At 40.4% G+C, this 18154-nt stretch overlaps 1 protein-coding gene across 1 annotated transcript in view; it reads right to left on the bottom strand.

The window, feature by feature from the left end:
• The window catches only part of NEK11 (NIMA related kinase 11), a 576822-nt gene that overhangs the window by 64963 nt on the left and 493705 nt on the right, over positions 1-18154 (bottom strand). Inside the window, exon 15 of the mRNA XM_007937422.1 lies at positions 14034-14130. Within this exon, the coding sequence (XP_007935613.1) occupies positions 14034-14130 (97 nt within the window). The remainder of the gene's footprint in view (positions 1-14033; positions 14131-18154) is intronic.

Below are 18154 nucleotides of genomic sequence, written 5' to 3'. Positions count from 1 at the left end.
TAAGTCCCAAGGTCAGCAGAGCATAGCAGGCTGCTGAGCAATGACACGGCTACATGCAGGGTCCAAGCATGCCATAGGCTAGAGACCATTCCCAAAGTTTCTCCTTAAATACAGGAAGCTGACCACGTCCCAAAGGCAGCTACTCAGATGCCTGTGGTAGATCCCACCATGGAGTTGATTGCCAGTTCCATCATGTGGAATAACTACCAGCAGCAGGCTCAGCCAAGTTGACACACAAACATAACTACTACACCATGGTATTTTCAATTGCCTCCTATGTATGTGAGAGCTGGACAATGAATAAGGAAGAATGAAGAAGAGTCAATGCTTTTGAGTTGTGGTGCTGGTGAAGAATGCTGAAAGTACCATGGACTGCTAAGAGAGCTAACAGATCTGTCCTGGAGGAAGTGCACCCGAAATGCTCCTTGGAAGCGAGAATGACCAGACTTTGTCTCATGAACTTTGGTCATGTTGTAAGAAGGGACCATTCCCTGGAAAAGGCTATCATGCTTGGTAAAGTGGAGGGTCAATGACAGAAGGGAAGGCCCTCAACAAGATGGATTGACACAGTGGCTACAACAATGGGCTCATGTATAGCAAGGATCATGAAGCTGGCACAAGACTGAGTAGTCTTTCATTCTGCTGTACATAGGGTTGCTATGAGTCGGAGATGACTCGATGGCACCTGACAACAACAACAACAACAACAACAACATGCAGTTTACCAGGCCTTGCAGAGATCCTATTACAACCCAATTTTTCTCTTTCCTGCCTCCATACTTATGGACCCAGAGAGCCAGCCTTCCTCTGGAAACTTCCTCTGTATAAATCTCCATCTCACAGGCTGCTTTCCAGTGAGCCTTCCCTGTAATGGGTGTTGTTGTTGTTATGTAATGGGTAGTTAGAGATAATTTTAAAGGACAGCCATGTCTCATATTTAGTTTGAAGTTGCCCATGGTCTGTGATAAGAGTCTTTTATCACCTGCTTCCAAATCTTAAAAAAAAAAAAAAAAAAAGTTTAATGTCCTCATAAATCATATGGTTAAGTAGGGATGTTAGGGAAAATACATGAAAAGGCTAGAGTTTTCAGTTTTTACCAATATGGTACAGAAAGAGGACAACAGAGACAGAAGCTCAGAAGCTGAGCTGATCACAAGGAACACCCAGGAATTTATCAAAGTCTTAGGAAGGGCTTGGGATTACAATTTGAGTCAAAGTTACCAACACCTAGAGAGGTAGGTAGGACAAGGTGGCTTACATGTGGGTTACAGTTTTGCAGCTGAACTTTTGCCAGCCAACCCTGCCCTCATGATAGGAAATTAACTCATTCCTGGGGCAGGAAAACAGATGTAATAGGTCCATTTGAGGGAGAAGCCATCTTAGCAGTGCATGACTCGGTCTCTGGGTGGTACAAACAGTTAACATGCTCGGCCACTAATGAAAAGATTGGCAGTTCAAGTATCCCCAAAATCACCTCAGAAGAAAGTGATCTACTTCCAAAAAAATCAACCTTTGAGAACCCAATGCAGCACAGCTCTACTCTGACACAGAGTCACCACCATCAGATTCAATGCAACAGTAACTGGTGTTTTCTAAAAAAGAGATGGGCTCCTCTCTGGAACCTGCTGGGTGTTGACCCCACTCAGGTCTCTACTTTTCCTAGTTAGATTGTGAGGTGTCTCATCTTTTAGGCTCCTCACAGCGCTTTACATAACACCGCACACCTAATAGACTCTCAAGAAAAGTACAATTGATTGATTGCAGACCTTGAGACAGCTGAGTAAGAGGTCTGGCTGGCTTGTTAACGATCTCTTAAATCTTATATTTAAATTTAGAATCTCTGCTCTTTGGGTAAGGAGCCCTTGTTTGCAGGTTACCAACCTTTCTTCACCAACAAGCTTTTGTTGTTGTTTTGGAATTGATTTCAATCAGTGGTTCCTTCAGAAGTTCTTCCTGACCCTGACCTTTGATTAAAGAAGGACAGTGCTGGAAGATAACCAACACCTCTTCAAAGAAAAGTGGAGAGCAGAGAAGAGAGCCACTGCTTCATCTGTTTCACCACTGAAGGGTTATTTCAATCAATGAGAGAGAATGAGCTTTATTCATACAGCAGCACCTTGGAAATTATCAAGTAGTAAGCTATGTGTATTAAAATATATATACATATACATATATACAACAAATAAATACAGAAACCAATTTTAAGCATCAGAAGTAGCATGCTCTGGGTCAGGCATGCTTGCACAGGTAACTTGATGAGCACAGCCCACTAAACACAGTATACATACATACATACATACATACATATATTTGACAAGGGAGAAACCTAGACTGAGAGAATGAGATGTTGTCAAAATACAGAAATCATATACACACCATCTCAGAAAATCATGTGAAGACATAAAATTTCATAGCAGACAGACCAAGCTTAGGTACCAGCTTTGGACTTGGGTGTGTGATTTAGACTCTCTGAATCAGTTTCGTCTTAATAGTGGGTTGGCATGAACTTATGACAATCAAATGAGGACAAGAAGGTTCCAAAGCATGATGCCAAGCACAAAGAAGGCTGTGGGAATCCATAGTGTCCAAGGCATTTGACTGCTAACCAGAAGGTTGGTGGTTCAAAGCCACCAGCCCTTCAGGGAAGGAAGACTGGGAAATCTACTTCCATAATGATTTACCACCTTGGAAACCCAAAGGGGGTCACTATGAGTCAGAACTGACTCGATGGCAGTGAATTTGATTTTTGTTTATGTCTCTCAAAGGTCCCTGGATGGCATAAACAGTTTGCTACTAACATAAAGGTTGGCAGCTCCAACCCACCCAGTGCTACCACAGAAATAAGGCTTTGTGATCTGCTTCTGCAAAGATTATAGCCAAGAAAATTCTATGGAGCACAATTCTAGCCTGTAACACCTGGGGTTGCCATGATCAGAATCGACTCAGACAGCAGATTTGATTTATGTCCATCAACAAATGAATGGATAAACAAAATGTTTATACATACAATGGGATACTATTCAGCCGTAATGAGAAGTGAAACTGCTACATTCATTCTACAACATGACTGAACCTTGAAAACATGCTGAATGAAGTAAGGACAAATGTTGTCTGATCTCACTCAGGTAAAACATGTCGAATAAGCAAATGCATAGAAACAAAAGTGGCATAATGATTTGTTAGCATTACTGACGGAACCCAGGTTTTTGTGTCACTCTACTTCCACTGTCCCCACCCCACTTGGCAGTAGTTATCAGCACTGGTTTTAGAATTAGCTAGACTTTTCTTGAAAATATAGCCTTGCCCCTTACATGCTATATGACACTGGTAAAGTTTCATAATCTCCTGAAACACAATTTCTTTACTTATAAAAGGAGAATCCTGTCCATCTCCCAGGTTTGTAGTGAGAATTGCATGTGATAGAGTGCATCTAGCTTAGTACACTCCCAGATACATAGGCATGGGATCAAAGCAAGCTGTCATCCCTCTGACTACTGCTATGGCTTTGGTTCAGTTCAGAACCTGAGCTGATGCTATTACAAAAATTTCATGCTAGTCCATCATGTAAACATTTTCAGCAAGTGCTTAATGCTCCACCATCATTTTTACAAGTGATTGCTACTGTGCCATGAGCTCTGTTTCAGGCTAATGAGTAGGACAAAGATCATGGACTTCTCCTCTTCAGTTTGCCCTTTCTTCATCATGGTTTCCTGTGATTAAAAGTGAAGCAAAAATTTCAGGAACTTGTGAGCAGCTATCTAAGACTGAGCCAATTACTATGTTTGACCTCAGCATTCCTTACAGAACCTCCTGGGGCCTTCTGCTGCTTCTAAATAGTTGACTTCAAACCTTACCACAGCACTCTGCCATGGCTGTGCTCTGACTTTGGCAAGCCCCCTCCAAAACCGCTGACATGAGTTTAACAATGAAGTTGCCAGGGAACTCTCCCCAGCCCTGCAGCATATGAGGAAGGTCTGTAGTCACAGCAGCTGACACCAGATCATGTGTCAAGGACAGGCCTCTTTGACAACAAACAAATAGAGAAACCAATTTTGAGCATCATTAGGAGCATGCACTGGGTCAGGCATACTTGCACAGGTAAGTTGATGAGCGTAGCCCACTAATTACAGCAGGGCAATAGGTAGAGCTCCACAAGAAACACCTTTCTTCTCAACTTCCCCAACAAGACAATTAAGCACCTGCTTATAGGAGAAGGTGTGCCCACTTAGGCATGATGCAGTACATCACCACAGTGACATTTGGTCTCTAGGTGTTAATCGTCTAAGACCAATGCACAAAAATCCCACTTAAAAAAAAATCTATCTCAAAGATAAATTGGAAAAATAAAACACAACTAATCAATGTATAAGGTTTTTTATTATATTTTGATCTGTAATAACTAAAGATTTGAAAAATCCAATGTTGATCAGTAGGAGAGAGATTGAATAAATATTAATACATCTACACAAAAGAGAACTTGGAAGCTACATATTAGTATGGAGTAATCTCAAGGATATAATCTCAAGGAGTAATCTCAAGTGAAGTAGACAAAAGTGTATATAATACGCTTCTTAAGTGAAGGAGGGATACATTCATTTGATTATTATTTTTTTTAATTGAAGGATAAACTATACAATTTTTTTTTTTTTTAAATATTATCTTTAGGAGAAGGAAAGGAATAGAGTCAAGATCAGGGATTGCTGTTGTTAGCTGCCATCAAGCTGGAACCAACTCATGAGTACTTTAGGCATAAAAGAATAAAACACTGCCTGGTCCTATGCCATCCTCACGATCACTGTTATGTTTGACTTCATTGTTGTATATAACGGTGTCAATCTATTTCCTTGAGTGTTTCCCTCATTTTAGCTAACCCTCAACTTTGCCAAACATGATGTCCTTTTCTAGTGACTGGTCTTTCCTGATGACATAAAAAATTCACCAGTTGCCAGGGAGTCAACTTTCTGACCACAGCAACCCTAGGTTTGTCAGAGAACTGTTCTCCAGAGAGTTTTCATTGGCTTATTTTTTAGAAGTCAATGCCAGGCCTTACTTCTGAAGTATTTTTGGGTGACTCAAACCTCCAACCTTTCCATTAGCAGCCAAGTATGTTAACTCTTTGCACTACCAAAACAAACAAATAATATTCTATTGCTGTTGACTAACTTCCAGCTATGCCAACTCCATGTATTAAAAAAACAAACCAAACTCATTGCTGTGGAGTCAGATCTGACTTATAGCGACCCCTCCTTGGGTTTCTAAGGCAGTCACTATGGAAGTAGATTGCCCAACCTTCCTTCTGAGGAGTGGTTGGAAGGTAAGCAACACAGCAATAATATGTGCTTCAGGTTAGCGGATGAGCACAAACATTTGCACCACCCAGGGACTCTAAAAGGCTAGAAGCTAGACTTTTTTAAATATACCTTTTTATGGATTTGACTTTGAACTCATGGAAGCATTTCAAATAATTAAGAAAAAAGTAAATAATAAAAATAACAATTTCTAAAAATTTTGGGGAAGAAAATGAAATAATCCTATGTATACCTGCACAGAGAATAAAGATTCACAGTGACTTGAAAAATAGTAATTTGACTGAACACTCCTGTGGGATATACACTAAGAAAAAACAACTGTATACATATCTTAAATTCTGTTCAGTAGTCTTTATTGCTGATGGCAGTGTTTGTATTTTAATTCTAGAACTGTGGTGTGTGTATTATAGAATAAAGAAAATGCATTTGGTGTCATGAATTACCTTGGTACCTGTGAATAAAAAATTTGTCAACTAGGCCTGAATTTGATTAGAAATAGCAGTATGGATCCATCTTTAAATAAACAAACAAATAAATAATAAATAAATCAAATTACACATATATACTAGGCTGCTCGAAGTTGTTCTAGCTCTAACAAAAAGGCCAAGTAACAGCAACCAATTCAGTTGAAATGAATAATCCTCATGCTAAGACTGTGGTCTCCACATATCATTTTCTAACTATGCAACCAGCATATTGGAGAAATGCCTGATTCCAGCTCTGAGGCTCAAAATAGCCTTTTATTTTATTTTTTATTGTGCTTTGGGTGCAAATTTAGCCTTTCTTTTTGAAATGTAAGTTAAATCATGTCAGTCTTCCAGAAATCAAAGAAACTAGGAAATGCTACTAGGGTTTGTCAAAAGGACCCAAGATCCAATATAAGTAGTCTTCAACTGACTGAAAATAGGGTAATTTGAGCATCAACAAGAATAATAAATAAAATGGAGTAAAACATATGAATTAATTTATTTGACTGCTAACCAGAAGGCTGGCAGTTCAAAGCCATCGGCCACTTCTTGGAAGGAAGATAGGACAATCTATTTCTGTAGTGATACCGCCTCAGAAACCCAAGGAGGGGTTGCTATGAGTTGGATCCAACTTGACAGCAATGAGTTAGTTAATGATATCCCAAAGAATAAACAAAATTTGCTGGTCACTTTAAAAGGATGCTAAGGAACCAATTCACTATTTAAAAAAGAAAATTTCAAACATTTATCTTGACTTATATGAACATGTTAAGTAGAGACATGTTGTTGTTATGTGCTGTCGAGTCAGACCTGACTCATAGCGACCCCTCCTTGGGTTTCCAAGGCAGTATCACTATGGAAGTAGATTGCCCCATCTTCCTTTCGAGGAGTGGCTGGTGGGTTTGAACCACCAGCCTTCTGGTTAGCAGTCAAGTGCCTTAGTCACTACGCTACCAGAGCTCCCTAAGTGAAAAAGATTCCAATTGAACTTCTAAAGATGAAAACTACAATGTCTGAAATGAAAAATGCACTAGCTGGAATGATAAGGGATTAGACACTGCAGAAGAAACTTAGTGGGTCTGAAGACATATGAATAGAAACTATCCAAATAAACAAAGAGAAAAAGCAAAACTAAAAAAAAAAAAAAGCATCAGTGAACTATGGGACCACTTCAAACAGCCCAATATATGTATAATTGGAGTTCCTGAAGAGAAAGATATGGATCCCTGAAGACAAATATGTTTTTCCTGAACCCTCTGCCTGAATGGGCAATGCAAACATGATTTAGAGTTGTAATCACTACAAAGAGACCCCATCTGTCTCACTAAGGAAACTTCTTAGGGCCCAAATGTTTGCATCAATCTCCAACTGGAGCAGTGGGTTCAGACTCTCCCTCAGACCCTAAGGACTTCTCTGGGATTTCTTATTTCCAGCTTGAGTCTTAGTGAGGTGAATCTCATGCCCAGAACACTGACCAGTGGGGTCACCCCTCCCTTCATAGTTTTGAGGCACCAAAGTCTCTTAGCTGCTGCAGGAACCTGACTAATTCCTGACAGAGAAACCAGCAGTTAAGATGTAGCATGTTCTGGTAGCAAATTCCATTAATAGTAGCTTCTTATTAGGGCCAGAAACCTTAGGGGCAGCTACTAGTGAGGTACCTGAGACTTCAATCCAAAATCCAACCCTCCTTGTAACAATTCTATAGGGACTGAAAGAATTCAAAACAGGGTCTAACAACACATTACTATTCACTGATCCATATCCACAACCACTATCCAGTTACAATTGGGGATTTATGATGCTAAGTGAGGAGCTCTGGTGGTGTAGTGGTTAAACTATTTAGCTGCTGACCAAAAGGTTGGTGGTTTGAACCCACCAGCTACTTCATGGGAGAAAGATGAGGTAGTCTGCTTCTATAAAGATTTACAGCCTTGGAAACTCTATGGGGGCAGTTCTATTCTGTCCTATGAGTTGGAATTGACTTGATGGCAGTGGGGTTGGTTTGATGCTAATTAATGATTCCACTTCTAAGACATTTTGGAAAAGGGAAAATTATAAGGACGGAAAATAAATCAAGACGGGGGTAGAGTATCAAATGAGGGATTAGCTACAACAGAAAACCTTGCTCTGAAGGTGCAGGCTCCAGAAGGCTCACAAATCTGCCAACACCTGCCCACCCACCTCCATCCATCCATCCATACACCCATCCATACATCTATATATATGAATAGCAATTCTCTTCAAATGTATATGGAAATTATTCAGAAAGGAAGTCAATATTGACTTCATGTCATTCTGTTGACACTCCAACTATTTTGAGTGGCAACACCTAACAACTGCTGATCCCCAAGAGCTAAGTGCTGCCTGTGTTCTGGCAGGGGAGTTATATTTGTGGACCAGTCGCCCGGTAGGAGTAAGAATAGACCATTGCAGGAAGCCAAGTGTTAGAGGACGACAAATGTTTGGCTTCATAGTCAACAATTTCATGACATTTTCCCTGAGAATTGACACTTCTTTTTGCATGCTAAAAAAATGCTATATAAATATCTTCACAGACAGCTTCTTCACCCACAGATCCCTCAGGTACAAAACATCACTTACCAGACTAACATGCCAACACCTTCAGGTACTTGGCTTGGGCTTTTCAAAAGGAAGTAACTACATGTATATTAAAAGTCTACTGTAAGTTGTTAACATCTGTTGTGCCATGAACTATTCTAAATGCATTTCATACATTATCTCAACTAACCCTCAAAACAACCCTATGAGGTAGGAATCTTTACTGTCCCCACATTACAGATAAAAATCTGAGATATAAAGAGGATGAATAACTTGCCCAAGGTCACATATTAGAAAGTTACAAAACAGGGATATAAACCCCAGTGCTCAACCTCCAGCACCTTCCTTCCTGATCACTCTGTTGGGGTGTACACTGTGCTCACTAAGCCCCAGGGGTCCTCACAACCCCTATGAATATTACCTAAAAGAACATGAACAAAAATGGTAGTATGATCAGCAGACATACCGCTCCTCAGCTTTCTAACTGAGCTTTGTTTACCCACCATACCAAAAACAAAACTGACTGTTATCGAGTCCATTCCAACTCATGACCCCCACTGGGTTTCTGAGGCTGTAAATCTTTACAAAAGTAGATCACCCCATCTTCCTTCCACAGAGTGGCTGGTAGGTTTGAACTGCTGACCTTCTAATTAGCAGCCAAATACCTTATCCACTATGCCACCTTACCCACAGTAGGAGATAAAGAAGCCATTTATCCGATACTCACAGACTACCATGCAGTAAGCCATCTAGAGGTACCGAGATTTGAGCTGAAAGGTTTGTTCTTTTCTAGATCTTATCTTTGCTTCTGTAAAGATAGGGAAGGCTGTGGAAGGGGCAGTTTTGGTAGGGAACTTCAGGAGTTCAGTTTTGGACATCCTGAGTTTGAGATGCCTAGTGGACATCGAATGGGAGATGTCTAAGCAGGTTAAAATTCATATCTTCCCTGAAATGTTAATGGATGAAGAGATATGATGAATGAGACTTCCTCAAAAATAACATAGAAGGATGGGCAAAACAAGATTGACCATAAACTGATAATTGTTGAATATGGTTGACAAGTCCACGATAGTTAATTCTAACATTCCAATTACTTTTACTTATGTCTGTATCTTTACAAAATTCAAACACATTTTTATGAAGTCAGGACACAGCATTGTATATGTAGAAACCATAAAAAATATATAACCTGAATCTAATCATGTGGAAACACTAGACAAACCCAAACTGAGGGACATTGTATAAAACAAATAGTCTACATACTTCAAAAATATCAATGTCATAAAAGGCAAAGAATGATTCAGGAACTGTTCCAGAATAAATGACACTAAAGAGACATGATAGTAAAATGCCATGTGTGACCCTGGATCAGGAAAAAAAAAAATTGCTATAAAGAACATTACTGGGACAATTAATGAAATTTGAATATGGATTGGTATATTAAATAGTAAATGTAAAATTTCCTGAATTTCATAATTATACTATGGTTATTTAAGAGTATGTCCTTATTCTTAGGAGCTACAAACTTAAATACTTAGGGTGAAGAGTCATGATGCATAAATTGATTCTCAGAAGACTCAGAAATAATAATTATTACATATATAATACTTACATATGGAGAAAGAGAAAGACTGTATGCACAAATGTAACAATGTTAACTGCTAAACTAGGTGAAGGATGTATAGGTGTTCACTGTACAACTTGCAACTTGTTTATTCTTATAACTTTTCTATAGGCTTAACATTTTTTCAAAATAAATTTTTTTAAAATTAATATGATTAACCTGATGTAACTACTACCCTCCAAACATATTTCTTGTATTCCCTTCCCCATAGCTTTTTGAAAAAACTACTTTCTTTGCTCCTCACTGATGACCAATTCTACTTGATTTTTTTTTTTTAAAACAGTGGCCTTTGTATGCATAACTTTCATATGCATCATAGCATTTACTTATCAATAACCCCTGCAGTTATTCACGAGCTGCAGATCCTCAGCTGTCAGCTACTTTGGGGATTCCCTTGGCTGAGGACAGCATCTTGCCCAGTCACATCCCCTTCACAGGGTGGCCCACATCCAAGGACTGATTGATTTGGGGTTATAAAGGCTTGGTCCTCTCCCACAACAAAGGACAGTGCTGAAGGGTTATTCCACCTCTAGAACTCCCCATAGATCAGCCGGATCTCACTGTTTTCTACCCAGTCCAGTACCTTACCCTTTCTCTTTCTTCAGCCATTGGATTCAGGAACACTCCTCACCAACTTTCTGCATGTTAACTCCCACCTCTAAGTCTTCTTCCTGGGGACGGAGCTGTGGCAACTGACCATTTTACGTATGTGGAAACAGAAACTTAGAAAACCACTTGCCTAAGGTCAGAAAGATATTATAGGTGAAGCCAAGACCACGCCTCCAAATATGCTCATCTCCAGCTTCTCCTACCTTGTTTTGCCTCTCTAAATCCTACCTTTCTGTTAAGGCCAAGGTCAAGTTTCTGCTTCTCCCTGAGGCCTCCTCGACTTACCCCTTCCAAACTCAGAGCTCTCACTATCTGTTCTGTTTGGTATATAGCCTTGGTCCCATGTGGGCTTTTCTCTTCACCATTATCTCATATTACATAACCACTTGTTGTTGTTTAAGGGTCAGTGGGTAGCACAAAGAAACTCTAGTGGCTCAGTGCCTAAGGCACTTGACTGCTAACCACAAGGTTGGCAGTTCAAACCCACCAGGCACTCCATGGAAGAAAGATGAGGCAATCTACTTCTGTAAAGATTTACTGCCTTGGAAACCCAATGGAGGTCACTATGAGTCAGAATCAACTCGATGGCAGTGGGTTTTTTTTTTTTTTTTTTTCTGTTGTTGTTTGGGTAGCACAAAAGGAGTCTGGTGGTTAAAGCATTCAGGTCCTAACAAAAAGTTGGTGGTTCAAACCCACTAGCCTCTTTGTGGGAGAAAGATGAAGCAGTCTGCTTCGTAAAGGTTTACAGCCTTACAAACCCTATGGGGTGGTTTTACTCTGTCCTGGGGGGTCACGATGAGTTGAAACCAACTCAATGGCAGTGTGTTTCATTTGGTTTGTGTTGGCTCAAATGGCTTGAGCTTGACTATTAACTTAAAAGGAGCTCTGGTAGCATAGTGGCTAAAGCACTTGACTGCTAACCAGAAGGCTGGTGGTTCAAACTCACCAGCCACTCCTCGGAAGGAAGGTTGGGCAATCCTACTTCCGTAGTGATACTGCCTCGGAAACCCAAGGAGGGGTCGCTATGAGTCGGGGCTGACTCGACGGCACATAACAACAACAACAACATTAACTTAAAAGGCTGGTGGTCTGAACCCACCCAGCGGTGCCATGGGAGAAAGCTGGAAGATCTACTTCCATAAAGATTACAGCAAAGAAAACTCGACGGGGCAGTCTACTCTGTCATGCATGGGGTTGTCATGAGTCAGACAGCAACAGTTTTTTTTTTGTGTGTGTGTTATCATTTAACCTTTCACATATGAAGTTTGGTGCTCTTTCTACATTGTAAACTCCCTGGAGACAAATGTCACTCACTTTCTGAGTGTCCCAACAGTTGCTGTCCACATGCTGAGCACACAGTACACCACTGTGCAGAGACAGAATGGCAAGATTCCTGCTTCTTTGAATGTGTTCTAAGTCTTAGAAACTGAAGAAACACAACATGCTCAAAAGATACAATGCACCAAAGCCTCCATTTCCTTTTTGTCTTTCAGCATTGGTATAGCGTTTCCTGGCAGGTTATTCTGCTCAAGGAACAATATCATACCTGGGGGGCAGCAGCCCACAATGAATTGGTCCACATCAAAAAGGTGAGCCAGAAAATACTTGGGCAGATTCAGCCAAGCAATGGGGAAGAAAAGAACACGCCAGGAAAAAAATCACTAGAATGCATCTCTGCCATTTATTTTGGCAAAACTAGTTTCATTTTAATTATCTAAAAACATTTCATATTATGCTAGGATTTGAGATGTTCTGTACTTTGCAAAAGCAAGGAAGTCTTAGATTCAAAAAACGTCTGATAATAACATATTATTAAATTTTAAGGGAGAAATAAGTGAGTAAATTATTTTCTCTTTGATGATGGACTGGGAGATTAGCAAAGCCTTCTCCATAATCTCCTCCTAGCAAGGAGGGATAGAGGTAGTAGAGGCAGGGCAGTTTAGTCTAAATGCTTCCTCTTTTCATTCCTGTGAATTGGTTGTTGTCATGGTAACTCTGCTACTATGTGATCTCTGGTAGGTGGGCAGGCCTTGCAAACAATAAACATCTAAACTCCTTACCAGCTTTAGGTTTAGAAACGATTTTCAGCATGTTTTTATCTTTTGCTTTCAACTATTAGCCTGAATGATGATACACTGTCCTATAAGAACACTAATAATGCAAATTGACTGAAAATAATTCTTGCCAAACTTCCCTAACTACTCAACCAGCACTAATATTCAGAAAAACAAAAACAAAAACAAAAACTCCCTGCTGTCGAGTCACTTCCAACTCATAGTCCCTGCTGTTGAGTCAGATCCAACCCATAGTGACCCTTCCTTGGGTTTCCGAGGCAGTATCACTGCGGAAATAGATTGCCCAGTCTTAGTTCTGAGGAGTAGCTGGTAGGTTTGAACCACCAGCCTTCTTGTTAGCAGTCAGATGCCTTAGGCACTATGCCACCACAGCTAAGGTGCATTTTAGAGAGGAGCAGGGGTGGGAAACTACATAGGCCAAATCTGGCCTGTCATCCCTTTTTGTACCCTGCAAGCTAAGAATGGTTTTTACATTTTTAAATGATTGAAAAAAATCAAAATAAGAATAATATTTTGTAATAGCTGACAAGTATGTGAAATTCAAATTTTAGTGCCCCAAAATAATGCGTGATTGGAGCACAGCCACATGGTCATTTATTTACATAAATGGCATAACAGCACAACCTATTTATTTGCATATTGTCTATAGCTTCTTTTGTGTTACAACGGCTGAGTTGAGTAACTGCAATGGAAACTGTATGGCCCACAAACCTAAAATATTTATTATCTTGCCTTTTACAAGGAATCATTTAAACAGGAAAAAAACAAAAACAAAAAATCTCACTGCCATGGAGTCAACTTGACTCATAGTGACCCCTCCTTGAGTTTCCAAGGCGGTATCGCTATGAAAGTAGATTGCCCAGTCTTCCTTCCTAGGAGTGGCTGGTGGGTTTGAACCACCAGCCTTCTGGTTAGCAGTCAAATGCTTTAGGCACTATGCCACAAATGATTAAGTGCTTGACTACTAACCAAATGGATGGTGGTTCAAAACCATCGTTGGCAGGTACCTTAGAAAAAAAGACTGGCAGTTTGTTTCCACAATGTCACAGCCTTGAAGACCCTATGGAAGAGTTCTACTCTGCATTCATAGGGTCACTGTGAGTTGGAAATGACTCAATGACAACTGGTATGCCAACCCCTGATCTAGAGGCATGGGTTGTATGAAAGGTTAGACTACAAAGATGGGTGTCTCTTCCTTGCCAAGAACTCTGAAAGAGGCATCACTGATGCAGATTCAGACCTTTTCATTGAGCTCTGGCCCATCCCACTCACTGTTGCATGTAGGAAAGCACAGCTGCCATTTTTTTGTGTGCAATAGCATCACATGACTAGATCACACTTTTTGTTAATATATTATTCTAACACTCCCCGCAGGCAATATGCTACTTACTCCCTCATGTGTTTCATCTTGGTCCCAGCCATCGCACTGTTGAAAATTGTTTGTCCTTGGGACATGTCTGGAACCACACTGGAGATGGTCCTTGTGTCTGAAAAATCAATGCACAACCCTTATTGACTTCATCAGCACTCCTACAACTTCGAGGTAACATTCAAGGGCAATCAGAAAACAGAAAGTAATCCACCTTTTCAATAAGGTAATGCTACATTAATTAGAAATGAATTCAATTTTGCCATGCACATTAAGGAGATTTAGTCCACATGACAAGATTATTTACAGTTTTAATATGTACACAGAGTTCCAGGACCAAAACTCTTTCAAGAAGCATTGTTTAAACAGAAAACTATTATTTAAATTATGGGTTTTTTATACTAGAAAACTAAGGGAAATGCACCTATAGAAAAGCAAATGTCCTTGGAGAAAGTTAGGCTATTCTCCTTCAGCAGATGTGGGGACATGTTCAGATGGCTGAAGAATTTTTTCTAATAAACTCAATTTTCCCTTACCTTAATACCACACCTGGGCATTAACTTTTTTTTTTTTTTTTTTGCAGTGGAAAGCAGGATGCTGGTAGGGGGTCATGTGCTGCCTTGAACTCCAGCAGAAAGGATTGGAAGGCCAGTGTTGGGTTCATCGGATAAAGAGTTGTTAATGAAAGCTGTGATGTTACGAAATCTGCTGAAAGAGCTGCGGTTTTTACCAACATACCCTGGAAGTCCTTACAAAACATGTTGAAACCGAAGGGAAAGAAATAGTCATGATTTCCTATTAAAAGCTAAAGCTGGCCCATTAGTGAGGGCTCAGGGTAATCCATAAAGCTGTATTGCCTCCTTGGAGCCTCTCCTTACTGCTGGGGGCAGAGGCGCCTGTGTGTTTCCATACACCTCCCACGAAGTGTCACACACCCCGTTAGTAAAAATCGTCAAGCACTCCTAATATTCATTTCTACACTATACCCATGTTGCTATTATAGGAGTCCCTAGGTGGTACAAAGAATTAACATTATGGAAGGTTGGAGGTTTGATGAAAAAGAGGCCTGGAGACTCACTTCTAAACAAAGCAGCTATTGAAAACACTACGGAGCAGAGTTGTGCCCTGACACACGTGGGGTCAGAAGTGACTCAATAGCAACTGGTCTGAGCTATTAACAGAGAAAGGATCCACAAGGCAAAGTTCCCTTTCTTTTCCCAAGAGATCTCACATAACATGAGACTGACTGATTTAAGGATCAAATGAGGGTGTGCGGGCCAATTCATATTTGACATATTAGTAAACCTTATTTTTTTCTTGTATTTTCAATTAAAAAAATGAGATGCAAATTCCAATATTTCTCACTTAACACAATCCTTTTGCATATTCCCTCGAGGGCATGCATCTCACTTTGATTTTAGCTGTTATTCTTACAGCTATCATTGAGATTAATATTCTCCTGCTTAACGCTGTCACAATCTCAGGTCTTTGCTCAGGCTGGAGCCCTAGACATGGAATGGCTAGATCAGCAGGTATGAACTTTCTAAAGGGCACAGTACAATTAGTTAAACAAACAACCCATCCTTCCTGGCACAGTAACAATTGTGCACCCATGTTAAAAACACAACTAGTAGCATCTGATTGTCCCCTTCTCTCTCACCCTTGGAGACTACCTCCTCCACACCCTGCACGTCCGCCTCAGCCCTCACTGCCACTGGACAGCAGCTGCCTTTCAGCTTCTACTTCCGACCCTGCTCCAGCCAGGACAGCCGCTCTTCCCCAGAAAGGCTTATGCAGGAAGGTGGAGGAGATAGGGGGATTCGTTTGGCTGCTATTTTTTTCACTTTCTTTTTTTGTTGTAAAGAATATAGATAACACAACATTTGCCAATTTGGCATTTGTCACTTGTACAACTCAATGAAACCAATTACATCAATCATGTGCAACCATTCATGTTGGTTGCTTTTGATAATCACCTTTCCTAGAACCTGCCAAGTTACTAAAACAATAGCCACATCATGCTCAAAAACAGGTTCTGCCAAGAAAGAAAGGAAGGTGCTGCTTTCTCATTACATCCAGAGAGACTTGGCAAGTCCTGAAGACTTATACAAATAAAGTTCAAAGCAATTTCCATGAAGGCCAAAGCTTATTTTAATCAAGCCACCCTTTCCCTCTCCGCAGCTGGGAAAGATGCTAAGCTTTGAGCCCAAGGGTAGAGAACAGGGTAAATGTAATTTCAAGCAACAGGAGTTGGCAAAGCTTGGTATTCAGAGCAATTCCTTTTTCAGTGTTTATTACTGGCCAGATCTTTTCTCCTTTCCATCCCACCTTCCAACATGAATAGCTGGTTGCTGTATCTCAAAGAAAAGGAAAACACATTTAGCCATCATGACAAAACAATCAGGTCTAGAATCACAGGCTTCATCTAATAGGTCATTGATGATGAAGTCCAGTGTGTTCAGGACCACTGCTTCTCAAACTTCAATGTCTTATGAATCACCCAGGGATCCTATAAGTCACCCAGCAGATCCTGATTTAGTAGGTCAGGGATGGGCCTGAGTATGCATTTTTTTAATAAGGTACCAGGTGATACCAATGCTGCTGGTCCCTTGATGATATTTTAACTAGCCAGGTTCTGAAGGCTCTAGACAGGGCTGGCTACAGAATAAAAATGAAGGGCCCCCTGTTTCAAATGAATTTTTTTTTCTTTTCTTCCTTTCTTCCTTCTGCTGTTTCTACCTTGACATGGGTTTTTGTTCTTATTGTTGTTAGGTGCTGTGTTAGACTGGGTTCTCTAGAGAAACAAAACCAGTAAAGCTTATATGTAGAGAGAAGAGAAATTTATCTTAGGAAAATGGCTCACACACTTACAGAAGCTCGCAAGTCTAAAGTTCTTAGATCAAACGTCAAGTTGGAGGCTTTTCCCGACTCATGCAGCTACAGGGGCTGAGGAGCTCAAGGTTGGCAGGCAGTATACTGGCTGTTGACTCCAATGAATGACAAATCCAAGATCACCAGGCCGAATAGTGGATTGTTTGCTCACAGACAGTTGTAGGCAGCACAACAGAATCCCGATCCACAGAAAAGTGTCTCTTTTCCCAGGATGTCCATAACTATACTGGAAGCAGGCCACATCCCTAGGGAAACTCTCTTTCAATGGACTGGCTGCTCAAAACATATACATCTGATCCCATCATTGGAACAACCCACATCACAATTGCTTAAACCACATAGAATTGTGGTCCAGCCAAGTTGACACACAGCTCCAACTATCACAGGTGCCGTCAAATGGGCTCCAAGTCATAGCAACCCCATGTACTACAGAATGAAACACTGCCTGGTCTTGTGCCATCATTACAATCTTTGCTATGCTTCAGCCCATCATTGCAGCCACTGTGTCAAACCAGCTCATTGAGGGTCTTCCCCTTTCTTGGGGCCAACTGATTTCTTGACTGCTGCTTCCATGGGCATTGACTGTGGATCCAAGTGAGATGAAATCCCTGACAGCTGCAAATTTTTCTCTGCTTATCATGCTGTTGCTTATTGGTCCAGGTGTGAGGATCTCTCTTTTCTTTATGTTGAGGTGTAATCCATATTGAAAGCTGTATTCTTTGATCTTCATCAGTCAGTAACTGCTTCAAGTCATCTTCACTTTCAGCAAGAAAGGTTGTGTCATCTGCAAATCATAGGTTGTTAATGAGTTTCCCTCCAATCCTGATGCCACATCCTTCTTCATACAGACCAACTTCTCAAATTATTTATTCAATATACAGATAAAATGAATATGATGAAAGAATACAACCCTGATGCAAACTTTTCCTGATTTTAAACCATGCAGTATCCCCTTGTTCCATTAAAACAATCGTCTCTTGGCTAAGTACAGGTTCCTCAAAAGCACAGTGAATTGTTCTGGAATTCCCTTTCTTCACAATGTCACCCATAATTTGTTATGATCCACACAGTCAAATGCCTTGGCATAGTTAATAAAACGCACAGGTAAACATCTTTCTGGTATTCTTTGTTTCCAGACATGATCCATCTGACAACAGCATTGATATCCCTCATTCCACACCCTCTTCTGAATCCAGTTTGAATTTCTAGCAATTCTCTGTCAATATATTGCTGCAGCTATTTTTTAATTA

This window comes from Orycteropus afer, unplaced genomic scaffold (genome assembly GCF_000298275.1).
Source record: "Orycteropus afer afer isolate SDZICR_OR568_19922 unplaced genomic scaffold, OryAfe1.0 scaffold00003, whole genome shotgun sequence".
Taxonomy (NCBI): Eukaryota; Metazoa; Chordata; class Mammalia; order Tubulidentata; family Orycteropodidae; genus Orycteropus; species Orycteropus afer.
This window is presented reverse-complemented; position numbering and strand designations above follow the sequence as displayed.